This window comes from Pararge aegeria, chromosome 14 (assembly GCF_905163445.1).
Source record: "Pararge aegeria chromosome 14, ilParAegt1.1, whole genome shotgun sequence".
Lineage (NCBI taxonomy): Eukaryota > Metazoa > Arthropoda > Insecta > Lepidoptera > Nymphalidae > Pararge > Pararge aegeria.
Genome location: NC_053193.1, coordinates 6,932,237 through 6,955,925, shown reverse-complemented (window position 1 = coordinate 6,955,925; position 23,689 = coordinate 6,932,237). Strand labels below are relative to the sequence as shown.

Below are 23,689 nucleotides of genomic sequence, written 5' to 3'. Positions count from 1 at the left end.
GGCGATGTGTGTATCTTCGTAGTATATTTATTTAAAAAAAAAAATATGACTACTCACCTTGCAAAGCAGGCTAACCTGTTGGGAGGGTATAGCAGTGTTAAAATTAAAATCATACCTACAACTTATAGGCCAAATTTTATAGATATCTACTATAAATAAAACTGAATTTAGGATTTCGTTTGAACAAGCTAACTCAAAATACGAGTCGCATTTGAAAAATCCTTTTTGCATTTAAAAACCGAATATTATCTACAAATTATTATGATAACAATAATGACCCAACATCTGGAATAGATTAACCAAAGGTAATAAACTATAGTATAAATGTATTTACTGTAGGATAAATATTCGTCCAGATTTTCCGGGACATATCTATATTTTTTCATTCGGATTCCCATATTATGATTCAATAAAAAATTACAAGTTTTGCATGATTTGTAGATATTAACTATCTATATTATAATATAAAATAATGTCTCGCCACGCGTCTTACGCGAAAACTCGAAACAGGTGTCCTTTTGGTTTTAGCCACGGAAAAATCCAAAGGAACAGTCGCAAAATAGGAATTTTTATAGGTGGTTAGAAGTTTACCCGATCATCTAGTATTTTCAGTTTAAGTGGTTAAATTTGATGTGATAGAAGTTGAAAGTGTGTCCTGGATGTGTAATGGTAACCCTGCGCATTAAAAAGCATTGGAAAGATGGTAAACTTTTCCAGATATTTTCATTTCAAGCGAATAAAACTGCTTTTATTTACCATGCAACACACCATGGTAAACCATTCCTGTGTTGCTGCTTGAACGAAGGACAAACAAAGGCTAATACTTTGGCATATATAATATTGCAGCTCTAAGCAAATATACATCCCAAAACCCTTCACCTGCGCAACATCTGTTATTGTGCCATTAGTTACTGTCAGTTTCGCTGAAACAGTTAACTGTCTTTAAGGTATCTACAGATAGCTCATATACTTAAGTTACTAATGCAAAATTTGGTGGTTGGATAAAAATGTTCTAATGTAGATACCATTCGATACAGTGGTTGTTGGTTCAACTTATCCACGTACCACTATTTTTCAATAACAGAAAAGTACTGTTTCGATTAGTTTCATCTATATATAGGTATATAATATCTACACCTTCTTTTATATCATCATTCTCTTTATCAACCCATTACGGCCCACTAAAGAGCACGGGTATACTCTCAGAAAGAGAGTCGTAGTCCACCACGCTGGTCAAGAGAAGAGTGGTAGACCGGTAGTAGTAACTCTCAGGTTTCCTCACGATATTTTCCATGACTGTTAAGGCAAGTGATATTTTAATAGCTATAATAAAGACCGCAGTTAACTCCGAAAAGTTAGAGTAGCGTGCTGGGGATCGAACTCAGGTTCCTCGCAAAAGTAAAGCGGAGCCCTAACCGCTAGACTATGACCGCTTTAATATTTCAAAACCGATTCGCATATTTTTTTATTATTGGCAAAGTAAATTCTCGTAAAAGACTCATAAAATATTCTGTCCCAGGTTTATGTGTTTTTGGATGGTTACACTGCGTATGACTAAAAGACTAGAGAGAGGTAAATCCTTTCCAGATGTTTTCACCATGAAAGCAAATGAAGCGATATAACAATACTGCAGTTCTAAGTGAAAATACACCCCTACCCCTTTACCTGCGCAACATCTGGTGTGCTTACATTAGTTACTGTCAGGTACGCTGAAACGGTTAACTGTATAAGGCATCTACTTAAGCGTATGTTACGATAATTTTATAAAGTGGGTAAATAATTAATCTTATGTTTATGACATTGAGTTGGTCGGTATTTTGATATAAATACAGGTGCATTTTCTTTTTTATAAATTTCCAAATTGCCGGAGATCGAACCCGGGATCTTTCACTTAAAACACACACACACACAGCTGTGACAGATAAATCGTCAGAAATCGAAATAATATGTCGATTAATAATATATAGTTACAGATGTCGGGAAAATAAGCTTATTCGGAGTGATGTTAGATATATAGATCTCGTTTTGTAGATTGAAAATAGGTTTTTTATTTTCTAATAAGTTGAAAAATATAAACAAAAAACAAGAAAACATTTTAACAACTAACATATATACAAATAAGCCGAAAAAGAATAGTTTGTATTATTTTTATAATATTTTTAAAGCTTATAGAGTAGATAGTTTACTTTACATTCAAAAGTATTAAAAATAATGTCTACATCCATGTATATGTCATTTCTGAGTTTAAAGAAAATAAACAGCTGTTCGCTATATTAGAATATAATTCACTTTATATTGAGAAAGCAATATCAAATGTGTAAGTATTCAGCAATTGGTTTAACACCTGGAGTGTACGACAATAAACTTAAATCTCAAGCCGAACTAGTCACTACCGCCCTCGGAACCGGAACCACCCTCTCAAATAGCAACCACCACTCTGCAGCCACAAAAAAACCCATACCGGGACGAAACGACTCCGAACGAAACTTGGCAGACGACCGTGCCGGCGAAATCAAAATTCAAATCAGTCAGCGCGTAGCATTCGGAGGGGACGGTTGCGTTAACTTCGTTCCGAACTACGTTTACGATACATCGCGTGTTTAAAGTCGGAATTAAAATAAATAAACATTTAAAAGTCTACCTCATTGATTAGTGTCAATAACTAGGTGTTGTGAATGGTTAAAAATACTGTTTATGTTACAAAACTACATTAACAACGAAATATTTACGTGATGGGTAAGTTCATTTTATATTATATTTTGTTTTAATTTTGATAAGTTTTTATAGCCTTCAAAAACATCGCTTACCTCTAGTTAAATAAAATATGACAGTGGAGAAAATTTGTTTACAGGTACCTACCTACTTAAATTCGTTCTTTAACCAAAATACCAATATTTTGTATAAACAGTGAAACTGTCATCGTGTCTTTTTGACGTTTGTATTAAGACCGAGATTTTTATTCTAGATTATTATATGGGCAATAACTATTTCGAATATTAATGATCAAATAAACATAAAAATGTACAGATAGGTTTGTACAGACAGTAAATGTACAGATATTTGATTTAAAATACATTAGATACTCAGTTACTATTTCCTAGTCATAGATATTATTCAAAGTGCTCTAATAAAAACTACCCATTGAGATTTAAAAGTTTGCGAATAGCTGCAATATAAAATATAATTCTATGCAATACCTATTATTTAAAAATTTTACTCTTGCATTGTACTGCAATTAGACCACTTTGATACTCTTTAAATATAATTTTTATTAATATGAATGTATGTGTCAATGTAACTTAAATATATTAGAATAACACGATTGAAAAGTATAACTTTGACTCCATTATAATATGGCTCTTTTAGTAGACACGTAAAAAATTACCTAGTAGTAACCTAATCATTTACAATAAATTACCTATATTATTATTTATTAGTACAAGCCAAGTTACGGTTCGTACAATTTTACGCGTGCCATCGTTAATAAGCCGACATGCCTTTTATAAAATTCCAATATTTCAAAATGTATGGTAAATTGAAAAGTATTGTTCGTATCAAAAAGACGTGGGTTTGGCCATTTTATTTCACTCACCGGCATTTTTTGTTGATACAGTTCTAACTATTTTGGCTTGTTATCTAAAATGACTTAAATTTTATTTTTGATTACTAATAAAACAAGCGGTTTGACCCGAACTTCGATAAAATTACTACATCTTCCATCTTTCGATAAAAATAATGTTTAAAAATAAAGTTTAATTTGCTACAATCAAGCACACAAATCTGTATGGGTAATCTTCGTGTTTTTAAATAAATAATTTATAGCTAATAGATTTATTTTTCCTGTTTTATAGCCTTTAAATAAAACCGTTTTCGAGATACAGGAAACAAAAACCAATTACCTAGCAACTTAAGTAAATATTATATTATAATTAAAGCACATTTTAATTAAAAACTGTTTTGTGCTCTATTTGAAAAGCTTTACTTTACTTTTATACCCTTCAAGTTATAGGTTAAGATTACCTAATATTATTTTTTACTAAATTATAAACATTCAAAACAAAATTGTGAATTACGTCTCTAATTCGGAAGTTAAAGGATTCTGCGAGACAGCCCAAATTCAATTTCACCCAAGTTAACTCTCAGCCCATAGTTGCGTATATTATGGTGGTGGATTCTTAAAGATTGTTTTTAATAAATAGGAACTTAACTCATTAGTTATATACAAACGCCGTTCAATGGTTTTAATCGATTCGGGAATCGTCACAAGTTCGATATCTCTTTTCACCTAAAATCACGAGCGTGTTAAATTGGCTGGGAATTCAAAGCTAGATTTATGCTCTATTATTTATGTGGATCAACCGCTATTGACTTCACGGTAAGGCACGGATATCTGATAAAAACGAAAGCATCATAATAATTAATCATAAGGCTATGCAAAGGTATAATAATTATTATTAGTCTAAACAAATACTTATCCTTGCCCAAATACCTTACTCAGTTCTGCAAGACAAATTATCAAAAATCTAAAATGCAGAAAGTAGTCTGCATTTTTGATTTTAGACCGCGTAGGTATGTAGAGTTCATACACCTATAGTATTTTCTATTCTGCAATACATGCATGATCTTTTATAAATAGAATAGACAACACGAAATAAATTACGGTTAACAGAAGGATTCGAACGCACAGATATTATTTTTCTTTTTAATATTGATTACAAACAAAAAGCAATCCATATTCTTATAGTTGTAGTCTTAAATTGACGAATTAATTTAAAAATCTTTCGGTAATATATTTTTGGGATTCGTAAATAACATTAAATACCCTTATTACCCTACCCTATTTAAATAATTTCCATAAAATTTACTATTTACCAACTTCTCTCCAGCATAAGCCGGAGGTAATTCAAGCCTTCATGTCCTCCTAAATGGCGCATAGTCTCGCTTTATAGCGATACTGTGCCGGGAGACCCTGCAAAAATAACACAATTGAAAGTGAATCCTTATATACCAATAAAATAATATAATGACACAAAACGTTTCGGATCTTACGCCGGATCTAGCAATAACATGTCTCAACAAGTCTGCAACGTAAGCATATTGAAGTATGCCATCTTTTGTCTTTTAAGTTTTTTCCCGTTGTTTTTTCATGCAGCGAATTTTTTTAATTTGCATTAAAAAACTTTATCACATTTAACGTAAGTTAACGTCCTAATAAATTTCCGCAAATCATTAACTAACCGCTAGCTAATGTATAAGCGTACTTTCACGGCCCCGGAATAATGTAAAGAGACTTTAAGAGATTAGAATTTAGAACATAATAGTGCGGAGGTGGGCGCGTGGGAACGCTCCCAGAGTTCACGTGCCCAACACATCAGTTCGCCACAGTGAATCTACCATTAATATGCTAGATTTAGATAAACCTCTCGTTAAGAAGTACGGTTAAAGAAGTCATTAACTCTAGCGAAACGACTAACGGTTAAGCCTCCACGTTTTATTAAAATCAGCATAAAATATTATGTTGATTATAATTATGGACTGTCCTTAATTTCCAATATTAAGATAGTAAAGTCAAATATAAGATTTTGAAAAACTACACTTAAATTTCACATATTATTTTTTGACAGAACAATTAACTTAAAATCCATTAATTCATTGCAATGAAGTTTGAATGTGACAATAAAATATAAATTGAATAAAATTAAGTTTTTTAACTGTTAGCTGACCGGCCTTAAATACACTTAAACCGTGTTTAACAATACAACATAATAAAATGATATTATTAAATCACCACCATCGAGTAAGTATTCAATAGTTTTGACTTTTAATAATGAATAATAGTGTGGGTTATTGAAATGAGTAGTGCGTCGTGTAGGCTCGTGCGCTCGTTTGACGAGACGGCAATAGTGCCTAGTTAGTGGTTCCGGATACGAATCGGACGTGTCGGATGTCGGCGTGACTCACGCGGCGCCCACGTTAGATTCACTGCGCCCACTGGCGCCCAGCCCGCGCAATTCCCGCGGAAAATCGATTTATTGTTCTATCATAAAATCGATTAATTGTAACGTTATGGAGTACTTTATTGTTGGCTGATTGTATAGAAGGAATGAGATGGCACAATGGCTCAAGACTTTTAAGTCGCTGTTTAATTCGCTTTACATAATTATTACTGTAGGTGGTAAAATTGAAATTTTAAATGAAATTAGTAATCTTCTCTCTCCAGACAGCGACAATACTTTCTTCACACTGCATTAAATAGAATCTAACGAGTCGTCGCTGTTTTCAGAATTAGATATAGGTAGGTTCGCCGTTGCCGAGACAGATATAGCCGGCGTCTGCGCCGCGTCTAGGCTATTTAGGTTTTGGCATTGGGCATTTAGCAGTGTCGTGGGAAACTGAGTTGAACGACTGCGGGCCGCAGTGCCGCGGGGACAATACGGTGGCCCGCGATGGATTGCGATGCGAGTCCGACCAGTCGTTCACCGGCGGCCGTACCTACATACCGCCCACCTGCGCGACCTGCTAGCTCTTTACCACTGCCCCGTGTGTAGGATGACAATGGTGTCAAGTCTGTTGTTCATAAATCTCTAAAGTAAAAAAACAGGTCTAAAAATTGAGCTACCCTTTACCACATTGTTAACCATGACACTAATGTTAGATAAAGGGTTATTTAGGAGATATCTGTACCAATTGGCGCCATTAACATTTCATTAACCTCCTTACAAAATTTGCTTTTGATGACAAATCATGCGATACGTTATTTTTAATATGCAAATGTTAGTAAGGTTACTGAATTGTACAGGAGGACTCTCCTGGAACTTCATTGAACAGCAAATTTTAATATCTCTTACTTCAGAAATATAAAATCTGCATGTAATCATCCAAAGCACATTTCACTACTTTGGGTGTGTAAATTATACCGGCCAATTATAAAGCCTCCGAAAGACCAAAGCGTCCAAATTATATCGTATTAACACTGTTACAGATATAAATTTTCCCACGTTTCCCATTTTCATGCTGTATTAAATGCATTTAGCATGTAAAATATGAATAATGACACTGTGAGATAACGAAAAACTTTCTCGGGACCATTCTTCGTAAAATTCTATAGAACCATTGCGACCCTACCTGTATGCGAACTTACATTGTTATGGCACTTTATAAAGTTATTTTGTTTAAACGCTTTCGGTAACATTTACTGCCATTGTAATGTTTTATAGCTTTAATAATTTTAAGATACTACTGCTGCGTAGCTGTACTGTTTCAATAACTGGGGTCAGACCCCATCGCAGTTCATGTTTCTTATTTTATAGGCTTCTACGTTTAAAACTACAACATTATAATCTACTAGTTAAAGCTAAATGAGCACACTTAATTTTAATTAAGGATTTTACATTGAAAGAGGTTAGTTAACTTAGGTTGGTTGTCCTAGTGAAACTAGGATTTGATACTTAAAAAAGTAAAAAGGTAAAGCTTAAAAGTAGTTAACGTTCATTGATAACGTCGCGAGGGTGTTCTGTGGCGGTCGATAAACCTGGCTAAGCGCCAACTACCTGGTAACCGACAAAACGGAACTATACCTTCATTTTTTAAAGTAGGTAGAAAACTGTTGCAAAATTATCTCTTGATTCTGTAATTCTTGATACTTGAACTTGAGATACTGACGCGGACGGTCGAATAATCGTGCTACAAAATTAAATGCGCTAATTTGGAAAAGCTCTGATAACTTTAAATAGGAAATACTTAAGCAAAGACAATTTTTTTTATTACATACTTATTCTATTTTTTTTTTATTAATATACTTGCATTTTGCTAACTTAGCAAATCTTGTTAAGAAAAAAGATGTAGGGTCTTTTCGCCCTTTCGCGTCCGACGCCCAATTCGCGTCCAAACGACGGTACACTGTTTTACAACAGTAAAAAATAACAATACCGACACACCAATCTAAACAAGAGCGCTTCTATTGATGATCGGACCTATGACAGGTACTCACACACAAACAAAAGATCTGTGCGTGCAACCCAAATTTAATGAAAAATAAACTAATCTTGCGTGTGCAACCAACAAGTGCTGACGCGCGAATGTGTTGTAAAAAAATAGTGAGCACCTGTACTTTTCACGGTAAGTATTTAAGGTGTTTATGTGAAATTTAGAATACTTTGTTATCCCTAGACCTTAATTGTGAACCACACTATAGGAATAACGATGTTTGTGCTTATATTTTTCTACTGACAGCTTTATATAAGGTGGACGCGAACTGGTACATAAAATTTATAAAAAAATCACTTTGCGTCCGCTGTGGACGCAGATTACTCTAACTATTTCTCAGTCAGATGTTTAATTAAATACGATTACATGGGAAAAACAATATAAACTTCCTATCAATTTAAACAACATTAACATGCATAATATGATGGCCGATTTGCGTCCATGTTATTAGAAATATAAAAAAAGATAATGAATGTAAAAAATCAGACTTGGACGCATAGTTTTCCTACATTAGAAACCCTATAACATTTTGCGTCCATCTTTTTATCACACGAAAATAATAGAATAAAATTTATATAATTTTATTTAAATATACTCTTTATAACCTACCTTACCTAAAAATTTTCATGGATGATGTATTTCTATTGCCGCTATAACAATAAATATTAAAAAATAGACTAAAACACGGAACGCGCGAGTCCGATTCGCACTTGGCCAATTTTAAAGGCTTTGTACCGAAATGGTAAAATAGAATCCTATAAAGCCATCGACATGATATTCGAAATAATAGTGAATCTATTAATTGAGTTAGTTGGAGGAGAAAAAAAATATCCTGAAGTGCAATTTATGTTTACTTTTATGATATCAGCAATTATTAAATAAATGTTTTGATTAAAATCACAAGCTTCCCTATTTATTTCCTAATTATTTCTAAACAGGTGGACGCCAATTGGTCTACAGGCGGACGCAATCTGGATTTTGTGGACGTAAAATGGGAAAATCGCCTGTTTCAGCTATTTGTACTTGTGTAGAATAAAACATCAGATGCGTTGTCCAAAACTGTGCATTAAACTTGACAAGACTATATAGGGACTACATTACAACCATATTTGATTAAAAACTACCGCACGGACATTTTTTTTTTCACGTTCAAACCTAACAACTCCACTAAGTGGACGCAAACAGGCGAAATGACCCTATTGTGACTATGTTTCTGACGCTTTCTGTTTTACAATATTCATTGCCCGTGTTGTTCGTCCACGTTTTTACGTTTTTTTTTGCAAATCCCCTCGTTTGTTTTCATGGGTCAAGTAGCCTATGTTACTCTTCTTACTTTCAACATTGCTTTGTTCAGGACAAAGAAACACACATTTTTTTTTTATGAAACTGTAACCTCTTGCATACAAATTTGTGTGTCGAGAAATCACGCTGGCCACCCTGGCCTAAGCCAAAGTTCGACGAATTCTTATCGATAGCGCGCCGATGATGGTCGCGGTCGATAGGCCTGGCAGTGTGCCAGCCAGCCGCCACGCCCGCCGCCTCTTCGAGACCGTGACACGGACTGCCGGGACATTAGGCGTAATCCACCCTCGGAAGTCGCGACGTCAAGTGCGAGCCCGTTCGATTTTCACATGATTACTTTATAAACCCAAGTATCAAGACCGCACTGCGGACTATAATCCCCCTCGGTATTATCGAATTTAAGCTCAAGCATTTTTTCTAATATACTATAAGAGCCCCATTATCAAGACTCATCTTAACTATAATAAATTGAAATATAAATAATTATATTTTTTTATATTTATTCCATACCCATTAGGCACCTTACAGGCAACTATATTGCTATTTATCGACCTACACATTAAAACTGAAATGATTTACAGCACCTTGACTAATGAAATTATCAAAAAATAATTGAACCCTATTGCGTACAAAATCACAAATAAAAAATAGTGACATAAAGGCACCTGACTAAACTGCATCTTCGTTTAATCTCTCTTGTATCCAAATTTTTCCTGATTACCGAAGTAAGACAACAACTTCGTGTTGGGCGACTATTCGATGAGCACTAGGCGATTCATCAATGGGCAAATGAGACAAAACGAAATAACCTAGTTAACTACAAGACGTTTTTTTGTTAAGTTCCGGTCCCCCCTAGTGGAGAGCGAAGAGTATGAACCAAAGCCAAACCAAGTATCAAAGCCGTCCTTATTTTGTCATATTTATCCCAGACATTAGGTATTTGACAACAATGTGATGGGCACTTAACAACCCACCAGCGTGCAACTAAGATACGCAATAACCTAGCTAAGTAAGTACAAGATTCTAGTTTTCTTTCCTGTTCCGATCCCCCTCGCAGAGAGCGAAGAGAATGAAACTCAAAAAGAAGCCGATTAAGACACTTTTATCAACCCTCGGAAGTGTACTCAAGAGCGAGCTCTTACGAATTTTAAGCGTTCCAAGTTGTTTTAATTGGCAGAGGTGTTTGTGAGAGGTGGTAGTTAAAAATTTCATGATGGAGATTTTAAGGGTAGCTCTGAGTGTTTTTAAATGCACTCTTAAGGTAGAAAAAGTTTGGAACATAGGTAGATAAGTACCTATCTCTCCATATGGTATTCTTACATTTAAATTATTTTATAGATACCTATTTTCTATTAAGCTTTTAACTTTTATCCTTACTATCATCCTTACTCCTTGGGTCGTATGTTGGTGCTGCACCCGTTATATGACCTGACTTACTATTATGGAAAGAATATATACCTTCATTAACTCCGACCCTATGCCTTACATCGTCCCTATTACGTTTCTATGATTCCTAACACTTGCTGCGAACAAAGCAAACAAAATATTGTACCTAGGTGCCTACTTACATTTGCAAACCTTTTGGTGAAATGCGGTTTTATTTCTCGATAATGTGCGGTAACCATAAGAGATAATTCGTAAAGGAATACGAGACTGTGAGCACGACACCTCAAGGGGAAAAGGAACAAGAATGAAAATCCTCACACTTATGTCCACGTTCATTGAAATGATAATGCTAATGAACTGAACGCGTGTTATTTTAAATCATGGCCAGCCAACAAAGACACAAGAAACGAAACGTGCATTGCTGGTATTGTTTTTTTCGAGGGATAGTACCTAGCAAAAACAAACTTCAATTGAACGTTTGCGCGGAAATGGAAAATGGGATTTTACTCGTGTTTTATTTATTGTAAAATGTAAGTCAACTTCGGTCGGTAAAATAAGCCAATTGTTTTGCCGACCGAAATAATAAATAACATTTATTGTGATATTTGACATAAACTATCGAATGCCAGTAATTTATACACACAGTAAAATAATATTATTACCAACAAGTTCCCTATTGACTAGAGCTTCCATAGTTTTGGTCTTTAAACCAAAGAACTTGTGCGTTTCAGAATATGTAGGTAGGTTTGTTTACCTGCTATAATCTTCCTGGTAAATTCACTTACGTTATTGCGGTTAGAATTGCCTATTACGATTTATAACTTGACATATATTCATAATTTATTAATTTGAACTAGGTATAAATGCATTGAATATTCAAAGTTACTCTACATGAATTCATGCTATCAAAATTAACGAAATAATTACACGATTTCTATTACAATTAATTTAATTGGACCAATATTATTTTAATTAACAAATTCATAATTTGAAAATATAATTTAATGATTGTAATTGGAAACTATAGTATTAGAATTGTACAACACGGATATTTCTTTATTTTTTTTACAACTTTGGCGATTTATCTTCTAATCTGTACGCGGCACAGATCCGAATGAAGGCAATCAATGCCTCAACACCAATCGCAAACCTTCCGATTAGCTAACACTGTTTCAATATTAAATTAATTAATTAAAACATAATATTTGAATATTGGATAGAACAATGTAACGCCAGTTTGCGGAATTCCATGCTTTTGTATTTCCAAGCTAAGTTTATATTTCATTTTTGTATCTAAAAATTAAGATCAACTTGCTGTACTTTGCGAAAAGCAGGACAATATGTATAGCGTAATTTATGGTTTCTTCAAGCTGTTTTAGTACACTAGAATAGTGAAAACAAATGAAGCCTATAACAATATATAGTATCGTGCTCGAGGGCCAAACCAGATATTTATTTTTAATTTACAAATTTTCTGACTTAATGTTTGTTTTGTTTCAGATGAGCGGCAAGCGTACACGCAGCTATAGATGCGCTGTGCACCAAAGAGACCGTGAGGTCAGCTCTGAGAACGACTTCCATCTTCTCCTCGAAGACCCGACACTTTTTGCCAGGTACCTACTTAGATCTAATAAAGTCCATGCGCGCTAAATTGGTTAGAATATATTGACCAATTGAAGAAACAACTGACAGTTATTCCCCATAATCTAAGTAGAATATCTATAGCCTAGGTAATCCAAGTGTATAGCATAGAGTCATCTGTCAGCTGCTATAGTTTAAATAGGTGTTAATCCAGAAATAACGAATTTATATCGGATTGGATGATTGGATTGTGATGATCGTAATCGGAAAATGCACTAACACGTTAGAATTCATTTTTAAATCGGCTTCAAAAAATTTGAAACCTTGGATACTTTTTATTTAACTCGCGAAGTTTGAAATGTGAATTTTGACTATGTGAATTTGGACACTCGAACGCTACTTACGCATTCAACGCTTCTTGTACACCGTAGATGTTAAAATGTAAGCTTGTACCAGTTCGCGTAGAAGTCTTTCTTCTGAATAAGGTCTGACCATATAACTTCCCTACTGCGAATTTTATCAATGATTAGTATTTGTTAGTCTGCGGGAGTCTTAAGCTCATGAAATTGTCATTCACCACAGACTAAAAAAGCAAATCAGGTATGCCATGACAAATTGACGTCAATGTAATTAATAATTTAACAACAATGCATTACAAAATTTTCAGTGCTATGTAACAAATTAAATATCTCATCTAGCAAACAAAAATTGTATAAGTAAAACAAAATTTTCAGTGCCTGCATTTCAAATGTGTAAAAACCAACAAACCGTTGAGGTCGTTACAAAGTGTTTAGGTTGTTTCGTGTCATGTTGACATGTAGTTTCTTGTAATAAAACGTTTAATAAATTACCACACCGTCAATAAACCCCTTAACGCGAAAGTAAGCAATTTAATACATTCAGCAGGTCGTTTAGATCGTACGTAGAAATCGTTTTCTTGTAGGAACCACAGAGTTAAGAACATAGAGAACCCTTATTCTGCCGTTATTGCATGCAGTGGAATGTGTCCAAAAACTGTGACGACGTCCCGCATTAACAAACTTTTCCCATTTTATGGTAAACGTTTAGAACATACAGAGGTAAAATTACTGTCAACTAAATGAAATGAAGTGACTAGCCGACTGTTCGAGAAACACTACTAAAGTGGAGTGGTTTGTGATGCTTCTTATATATATAATTATGAGTCGTGTTCACGGTTTTTTTTGTTCTTAATTCTGGGGAACCGTGGAGTTAGTAACCCAATATAAATCTAGGCGGAGTACTGTGATGGTTTATTCTGTAAGGGGATTGTCAGTATTGTATGTAGTTTTTCAAAAAAACAACTTTACTGATTTTGATGTTGTTCTGGCTTTGTATAGTCAAGTAATTTCGAGGTCTCTAAACTATAAGTCATAAGCCGTAGACCTATTACTTGGAAAAAATTTCAAACATCTTAAATTTTCCAGAATGGTGCACCTCGTCGCAATGGAAGTGCTCCCGGAGGAGAGGGACCGCAAATACTACCAGGAACGGTACACCTGCTGTCCACCCCCCTTCTTCATCATATGTGTAACTTTATTAGAGGTGAGTTTTGCTTTTCTTTGAATTTAAGTTACTTGACATTTGCAGCTAGAGTAACGTAGCCTAGCCCGGGATAAGCGTATGGCAGCAGCGTCCTCCGCACTTCTATTGGATAGATGCAGGCGTTACTTTGCGGAAAACCATAATATATTATATTGGTGATCGCAGTAGATGGTGGAAGAAGTACGGAGGATTATGAAAATAAACTTAATTTGCTATACTCCGCGAAAAGCAGGAAAATCTGTATGGTGTTATTTATAATTTCTTCAATCCTTATACTCCACACCAAACAGATCTTCGGCAATGTACCTTCTATGGACGTTTCGGTCCGAAACCGGAGCATCCTAAGGAGAAATTGACTTTACAATGAATAATTTTTAAGTCGAACTTTTGTCTCTTCAATTATTTCGCGGAGTATAGCAAATTAAGCTTTATTTTCATAATCCTCCGTACTTCTTCCACCATCTACTGCGATCACCAAGCCGTCTGCCAAGCGTGGCGATTATAGCCAAACCCTCCCTTTGGTAGAGGCATTTACTCCAGCAGTGGACTGCTATAGGGGTTTGATGATGATGATGATGATATTGCACTCGAATATCTCACATAAAATTTCCTATTCCGTGAGTGATTGTAATAAATTTTCACGCGGTAACATATACCTGTCTACAGACCGCAATAATTTTCATCCTATCTCGAAGAAAATCAGAAAAATCCCGAAAATTGGGTTACCGAAGTAATTAATGTAAGATTGTGATGGCAAAAAAGAACACCCAGCTAAGTTTATTGTGGGCTTCATTTAGACGATAGCGCGTTTGGAACCCTCGTAAGTTAGGGGTCTTAGTTTAGGGTTACAAATTTGGCTATCTCTCAGAAAACTAAAAAATATCAGGAAATAAACTTGGAGCTGCTCGTAGCAGCTCCAAGTTTATTGTTAATGGAAAAATCAATGTTACAAAACTTAACGTAGAACGAGTACCTAACTAACTCATACGTTGAAATTATGCACAGTCGTCGTGAATATGAATTATTTGCCGTTAGGGGAACTAGAAAATCGGTGCATCACTTTCTACGGCGAACACCGGCGTTCGATAACCGCTCTAGTTACTTCGGTTAATTAAAAATTGTAATTGCGGATTTCACATCCGTGCAAACAAGCGGTTTACGTCAAATCATAACAATCGAACGGCGCTTGCGCACGCTTCTTTTGGATACCTATGCTCGTCACTCATTGATTCACGATGTTTTAGGCTCCAACTACAGGTGTAGAGATCCCGTTTGCAAGATCCTACGCTTACGCCCGTTTTCACTAACGACGGACGAGGAAATCCCTAAATGAGTAACGTCTAATCACAGAAGAATCCTATTACATACATTTAATTTCACCATTCCATTTTCACTAGGCAACTCATACAACCTAACTTGTCTATGGATCTTTCCACTAGGTGTGGTATCAGCTTTTAAATTTTTCGCATGGATATTTATATATTTTTCATCTGCCAAGTGCTCGTTAACTAGTCCCCTAAACTTTACAATCTGACGGTATCCTAACTTTCTAAAGTTAGGATACCGAATCCTAACGACGTTAGGTATGGTATAAGATTTCGTGAAACGTTTTTTTTTCTCTAGGAATCCCCTAATTCATAAGGCAGCCCGACTAAGGCGATTTCCCGATTAAGGTTTAGTAAAATTGGAGTGGTAAATAACTTGCGACGTCTTGCCTTTACACCACTTACCTACGGTGGAAACATGCCATCGAATAACATAAATGAACTCAGCTGGTATCTTAGTTTTCGGAATGCAAAATATGGATTATCACTTTATTTGGTGGCAACTTTCCACATTTGCTAGATAAATTAGCTGTCAAATTAGATACAGATCGGTAAGCTTAGGCTTCCGGTATTTAGTGTCAATATCGATTAGGGATAAGAATTTGATTAAACGGCCATACCATTACAGGTTAGCCCGTGCTGAGTTGAGCAATCTCAACTAATGGCAAGATGGTTACGGTATTTCAGTGCAAACTTGTAGTAAAATAAAAGTTAAGATAATATCAGTCGATAAAAAACTGGTGTCATCTACATTGTCTAATACTGATGACACTTCCTGAGACACATCATTTTTATTGGCTAGAGGATAACAATTTTCCCCTTTTACTCGTTCCTCGTTTGACTCTGTTGCTATCTGTCCTTTCATTCAGATTCATTCAGAAATATTTATACATATATATTTAAACACATAGTTGACAGGCAATCGCTGCTTTGACCGTCGACTCTTCTTGTATAATTAATTAATTGCCTCCCATGGCATACGAAATTCTTGAGAACTAGGAACTTGGAAAGTTTTTACTTGAAACTGGAACTTTGAAACTTTGGTAACTGAATGCATTATCGGTTGCACTCTCGGTTGTATAAAACAAGAGTGTCATTAAAGCTTTACAAAAATTCAAATCAACATGCACAAAATTTTCGCCGAATACACTTTTATTGTATACCACATAAAAATACAGAAAAGTAAATAAAAAGTTTATACAATGTATACATTTTGACAGCCTTTATCGCTACGTAGCCATCCCATCCAGGCAACCAATCAATCAAGGATTAATTCAATAACCGCCTCCGTTGTACACGTAGTCAGAGCCTTAGTAAGGTACTCTTTGGTGATAAGACACACAGTTCTAACGGGTTTCCCTCAATGAATAAGTAAATACACGTCAAGCTGAAAAGGTTTTCATTACGTAATTTTTACTATAATATTTGTGATACCTACATAAATGCTGGAGATTGCTTGACCGAACATCTATCCTGAATTAAGATAATATTAATGATATTTTACGTAGGGAACATACGTTTTTTCACCTGAAAGAGTCTATTGTAGAAACTTCTAGATACTTGAGCACATGATACCTTTCATTACCATCCATAATCGCCTGAAAATGTTTGTCTGAATTAGACGTCTGGATATTCCAATAAGCTAGCTAGCCAAATAGTTTTTTGCTCTCTAAAGAGTTTTGTTACATATGTTTACAATAAACAGCTGGCAAGTAATTAGGTATCTAAGTGTATATCTACCTATGACAAATAAAATTGCTATATTCACTCTTACAATCTCATATTTCCGTGAAAACTCGGAAACATTTCTTCACCACATAAAACTTTCTATCAGATACAATTGTAATGGCAATTTTCTAGCGCTTTTTGCGTGCTCTACGCATATTTCTCATGAAGTAAATTACATTTTTAATTGCTTAAGAAAGGAATTAGAAATCTATGCATTCGTGTTGATGTTTATCGTAGCCCCAAACGATTTGAAATCATTGTACGGAACTTTGACCATAGCTAATCAGGATTGCTTAATTACGACTGGGTAGGTGACGTCGACTTGACAGGCTCCATCCTAAGTGACCTCCGCAGGTTTATTAATAATCTTTACCGATATACTAGCGCACCCCAGTGCCATCTGTCGGGCTGATTTGTGGTGCATGCCACCCTAACGAATACCAAAAATTCATTCGAATCTGTCCAGCGGTCGGGAGGAGTTCAGTGACATACACACGCACACCAGAAATATATATATATATATATATAGATATGGCCTCCTATTATAAAGGTATATATTATATATTTTATTTAATATAGTTTGTTTGTGGTTGTTCACAGTTAGGAGTATTCGCATGGTATGCATGGGGTTCGGGCGGAGTCGCGGCGGCGGCAGGCCCTGTGCCAGTCGACTCGCCACTTGTATACCGTCCTGACAGACGACGCGAGCTATGGCGGTTCCTCACCTACAGTGTCGTACACGCCGGATGGTTGCACCTTGCGTTCAACCTGCTAGTACAGTTAGCGGTAAGTGTTCTCGAATTATGAGCCAAACGGACAATTGAATTGATCTATAATTCTTTTATACTTATTCATAATTTTGATGTCCGATTTTCCGGATGTCCGGAAGATTATATTATTATAATTTGATAGTAGGCAGAACTTATAATATGAAATTATTAATAAATAATAAAAACTAGTTTTGTTAATTAAATTAATATATTGCTTTTTCTATTACATATATTATGTGAATATAAATGCAAAAGTGTACAGCTAGTCAAATATATTTCTTTAAAACCATTAAATAAAAATTATTAACAAAAAAAATCTGCATCATATCTAGTGATGTAATCTGTTATTAATCATCATTGATTTGGTTTCCAGGTGGGATTGCCGCTAGAGATGGTGCACGGGGCGGTGCGGTGTGGCGCGGTGTACCTCGCGGGCGTGTTGGGTGGTTCCCTCGCGGCGTCCGTCCTAGATCCGGACGTGTGTCTCGCGGGCGCGTCGGGTGGTGTGTACGCGCTCTTAGCTGCACACCTGGCCAATGCACTGCTGAACTTCCATGCGATGCGCTACGGCGCCGTACGGTTGGTCGCTGCGCTTGCGGTCGCGTCGTGTGACGTCGGTTTTGCAGTCCATGCTAGATATACTAAGGTGAGTTTATAGATTACTATAAACTTAAAGGAAGGTATACTTGCTGGATGGATGGATTTTATATTATGGCTTTGAATATAAAAAAATATATATATCTTAATGAAATTTGAGAAACAAACAAAACTTGAAACAGAATCGTCAAGTCGGAATTATTGTAACGACTCGGAAATATTCTACCGGAATTCTATATACCGGATATTCTATTGCAGATTCTACCGGAGAGCTGGCAAGAATCTCAGCAGTTGCTCTTTTCCAACCATTACAATCAGATTGTATTTTTTAAGTCTAATAGGTAAAAATGGTAATTATTTAATCACTTGAAGTTCAGCACAATAACTTAATATACAAGTGGACTTCCTTATATCAGCAGTCCCTGTAATCTAGCCGACCTAAAATATATTAAATTAAAGACCTGATAAAATTAAAAACCTATTCAAATATTATTTCGCTGAATTGAATAGAAGGCACATACCGTGATACAGCCACCGCGCAGTGTCCCTGGCTTTCTCTTCTAAATGTTTCTTAACGTAGTTTTTATTCTATGTTACAATAAATATTAAATAAATAAACAAAAATCAATGTGTATATTTTTCGAGACGATGCATTACAAAGTCAAACTGATCTAACTTGGATTAAATACGGTTAATTTTGCCCAATATTAAGCAAAATAATCCATTGTTACAAAGTATTGTTTCTGTAAACTAAAGTGTTCTGTATCCTTGTAAAGCAGGAAGCGCCGCCGGTATCGTACGCGGCACACGTTGCGGGCGCCCTCGCGGGCCTCACCATCGGCCTGCTAGTACTGAAGCACGCGCAACAGAGGCTATGGGAGCGGTTACTGTGGTGGGCGGCTCTAGGAGCCTACGCCGCTTGCACCCTGTTTGCGGTTCTATACAACGTTTTCAGCGCGCCAGTGGACGAACTACACTATATGCCGCCTGACCCACCGCCTGATGCTGGGTTCTGATCTGCCATCACTAAATCCTGCACTTAGGCTTCGATTATTTTTCCGTCGCCCTAAATGCCTGGGCCCAACCTGCTATTAAAATTGTCTCAATGGTCGATCAATGACAAAAAGTACTAATTAGTATGTCATCTCCTCAGACCCGCAGGAAGAGAAGGGATAGTGACAACTGTAACACACGGCACTAAAGTATTATTGCAACAAATAGTCAAAAAAGTTTGCACGTCGCATATTTACCTTCAGCAGTGCACGCTTTTCACTTGAAATAGTTCGTTGTGAAATAACTTACGGTAACCGATCGAAAATCGATCGGCCTACATATGGGCTTACCTAGTGGGGGTACTAATGGAAATTTTATTACTGAAAGTTTTTAATTCGTTTTTTTTTTCATTGATCGACCAATGAGAAATACAATTATTGTAATAGCAGCCTTAACGCCCTGGTGTATCGTATCGTATAGACTATTTATGTCAAGTTTTAAAAGTTTTGTTGTGTAGTGTAAATGTATGTATCCGGCCCCGGAGGCCATTGTGTTGTAAGGGAAAACAATATTAGTGAAGTGTAATTTTGCAATTTTTCATTTTATTTGTATCGGAACTAATAAGTCTTTTATAATAATTACCATCGAAAGATAAATTGAGCTTATTTTTATGGATATTTGTATACGTATTGAGTGGTTGTCCCGTTTGTTTATACTTAACAAATATTGTATAGTCTATCTTATCCTTTGTAAGAAAGTCTGCAGGATTTTCCTGATTGATTGGGATAATTTTATCTTAAGCAAAGCACGTTTCTTTGTGTATATAACGAGAAAAACCTGCGGCTTATCATTTTTTTTTTTAGCCAAGGAAAAATAGACTAAAGTAAAAATATTGTCTGTACGATACGGTACATACGCTTCGTGTGTACCGGGCTTATTACCACGCTTTAATATAGTAATGTTAGTTGCTCTAAGTCGAAGCCTAAAGATACAGTCACATCGTGACCGACTCACAACACGCCTAGTCAATTTACCTTAGTGTGATACGCGATAAGTAGCATTATTTGAGGAGGCCCAACAAACGCATGCCTGTTTCTGGGTTTCAGCACTGATTCTCTAGGGCATTGATTGATCTTAACTGCAAATGAAAGCTATTAGCACCTTTTATGGCAATGTGTCAAAAAGATTGACACCTTGTCAGAAAATTACTGTTCTACAACGCATATAAGGTTAAGAATGTTATGATTGTAAAGATTGGAATTTAATAGAGATCTGTAAGATTTGTCGGGTATTCGGTCGCGACTTGAAACCTCATACAAAACTGTCATGTTGACAGCATGTACTTACTAATATGACACTTTGGTCTAAGATGTCAAGAAGCCATTACAACCACAATGTCAATTACTTTACGTGATTCTCTATTACATTGTGATCGTAATACAGTTTTTCATATTCAAAGTTCCCACTGGCACTATACATGTGTCCAAATATGTATAGCTAATATGTATTGTACCAATACTTGAATAGGCTTGTCCATTATAAAATATTTTATGCTTAACGTCCAAAGTTGCGAGTAAGACAAAGTATATTCTTATTCACTAAAACACATCATCATGTAAAATTACAATCGACTACATTATATATATAAATCACGAGGGTGTCAAAACTATTTCACAACAGTGTATTTCGTTCGATACGTCAATGTCATAGAGTATCGGTGTCCGATTACGATGTCATAGAGATTTTTTAATCTATGTTATGTTCCGTTACCTTGCGCATTGCAAGAGACTGTGCCGTTGAAATGTATTGCTGTTATATTGGAGCGGTCTCCTCGCGATACTTAATTGTTAAGTAGTCCTAATAGTATTGGATAGGTGAACTATTTTTGTACCTACTATCTGCGTCCGTAGTGTATAGGTTGGAGGCGTTACCGCAACACAGTATAATATGTTCCGTGAGGACTGACAACTCGACCAAATGCCGTATCTAATTAATTATTATAAGTTTTTTTTTTTTTTAATGAATAGTTGATTATTGATTTTAATATAATGGTACCGTTGAAGAAGGCATTTTGTTGAGCGTCAGCGTTGTAATGCTGCCTTTCCACCGGAAACGTTTAAGGATGCGTAGCAATGAATGTATACCTATATATATGAAACTCCAATACAGCTTAGTATGAGATTTGAACTCTCTATTAACATTATCAGAGTAAAATATACCCTTTTCTCCTTGTTTTTTAAAACTTAAACTCGTGCACTACTCTACATTGAGTACTTGTTTAATAATAAATAGTAGTAACTAATGAACTGTAAAACGCAGAACATTCGGTCCATTTTACTTCATGACAATTCTCATAGTACAGCTTTTTTTCATTTTCATACCATAATTCAGTTGCCGTTTTGTGTTACTCCATACAAAAAACACCATTTCGCAGATTTCCAATGTCCAATGGCATAATCGTCACAATTTTGTATGGAAGTTCAGCAACCTCCAATAAGGTTTACAATACGGTGGCAAAGGGTTCAATGTGCTTGTTTATTAACATTCGATTGGTAGGTTCTACATATCCATAGGACCCAACGCATCCTAGCACATCTCCGATGGAAAGCTAGCTTTAAGCCCAGCACACCAAAGATTAGAATAAAATAGCGTCCATGCTTCAGCGATGGAATTTCCTTTCTGTATTTGAAAAATTCAAACGCGAAACTTACTTGTCGAAGATTGAGAATTTACTTCAATTGATTGCTCAGAACGTTGAGAAATAAAACGCTTTACTTATTTGTAACGAGTGTTATAAACGCGTATGTGTAATTGCTCAATTGCAACGTTTTTAATCAGTAATGATTATGCTCAAAAGTGAGTTTTTGTTTTATATGGGATCAATTGTTATGTTCACTAATACGTATTGTGAAGTGATTCGTCCATTAGTTCACTTTAATGTACCTCTTCGGTATGATGCTTCGATATTTAAACGAAAACATGTTACTACAGTAAGGCCAACAAATCTAGATAAAGAATGTCAACAAACTGAAATTAATTTTATTCTAAAGAACGATAATTCGTTATACATAGGGTAGGAAAGCATGCCATCGCCCAATAGGATCTTCATATCCATTTAACAGGTGGACACTTTATTTAATCCTTTTTCGGAGGATATAATCTGGGATATATTTGTCTCCTGCCTGTGATAGCCCTGCTGAACCTTGCTTTAGAACCCCTACAATGTCTCTTATAACGTTTGCTAGTCTTTCCAGTGCGTCTATATAGCATTTCAATTCTTATTACTATCTGATAAAGAACAGGACTGTTAAAGGCTCTACACGGTAAAAAAAACACCACTTGACTCTCGGCCTGGTAGTCCCTGTATGAAAACTAACAACTTTTGTTCTACGACTTTCAAAATTCAGTATTAATTTGTTTCATACAAAAAAAAAAATTGTTATTTCTGTATAGTTACATTACACTGTGTACACCAAATACATATATGTGTTTCGACAAAGTGCGGAGTCTGGTCAGTGACCGCACGTTAAGAGTCGTGGTTCGCACGCTGTAGCCGATGTTACTTTACAAGTAAAGTATCTATGTAAGATATTTAATATTTCGCTAACTATCGAGATAAAATAAAAGTTATACAACAAAATTTGCTAATTTTAATCTAAACAACTTCAGGCCGAGAGCTTTCTTTTTTTTTTTTTTTAAGCCTGTATAGCACGCAGTAACACATCAAAGTTTGTTTTAATTCTTTATCACATCTTGTTGGCCATGCTTTACTCATTAGTAAATAGATTAATTATTATAATTATTATGATGTGCCTGATTCCTATTATTGTAAAATTGATTGTATACTTTTAATACGAATCAAATAATGTCACATACCGACTGATTTTTGTTTGTGTATAAATTATTGCAGAGTGTTTTCATTTAATTTATTTTAAAATTTATTTTAAGCGTGAATCGTAAATAATTATAATTATGTGATTATATGAAAAAATAAGATTGAATATGATTAAAAGTGATTGATAAACTATTAAAAGTGATTGAAAACTATTAATGACTTTTCGTTTAGTTATTTTTGATACCTTAGGTTAAACAAGAAAACTACTTTATTAAGGCTATGGATATTATTTATTTTGTAACAATAAAAATTAAACGCCAACAGTCGTGACTTACTCCGGTACAGCCATCATACGGTCAAGATTAATAATCAACCTGATCCGAAATCTTCAGATCGAAGATTAAATTCATTAGTGGTATCACTAAGTGGGAAGGTTAAGTAAGTCTTACTTAACCTTCCCATTTGGTAAGGATATACCTACTAACTTCATTAATTATTACTATGGGACATAAGACTGCAATAGTGTAGTGTCTAGAGTTAGATTTTCTACCTAACATACGGGGGACTAGTATTGTCACTAGATGGCGATCTTGTGTTTCCATATAAATCGTTGCTAACTTTCA

General features: G+C 35.3%; 1 protein-coding gene across 3 annotated transcripts; it reads left to right on the top strand.

Moving 5' to 3' along the window:
* The first annotated feature begins 2,548 nt into the window (after positions 1-2,548).
* On the top strand, positions 2,549-23,123 carry LOC120629211 (protein rhomboid-like). 3 transcript variants are annotated; one of them, XM_039898072.1, is made up of 6 exons: positions 2,549-2,736; positions 12,175-12,287; positions 13,701-13,818; positions 17,472-17,657; positions 18,015-18,287; positions 19,018-23,123. In XM_039898072.1, the coding sequence occupies exons 2-6, from the start codon at positions 12,175-12,177 to the stop codon at positions 19,252-19,254; spliced, it is 927 nt and encodes a 308-aa protein (XP_039754006.1). In that variant the 5' UTR covers positions 2,549-2,736; the 3' UTR covers positions 19,255-23,123. The 3 variants fall into 3 exon arrangements, with proteins under 3 accessions (XP_039754006.1, XP_039754005.1, XP_039754007.1); XM_039898071.1 differs by having other exon boundaries at positions 19,015-23,123; XM_039898073.1 differs by lacking the exons at positions 2,549-2,736; positions 12,175-12,287 and adding an exon at positions 13,073-13,136 and having other exon boundaries at positions 19,015-23,123.
* Positions 23,124-23,689: the final 566 nt, after the last annotated feature.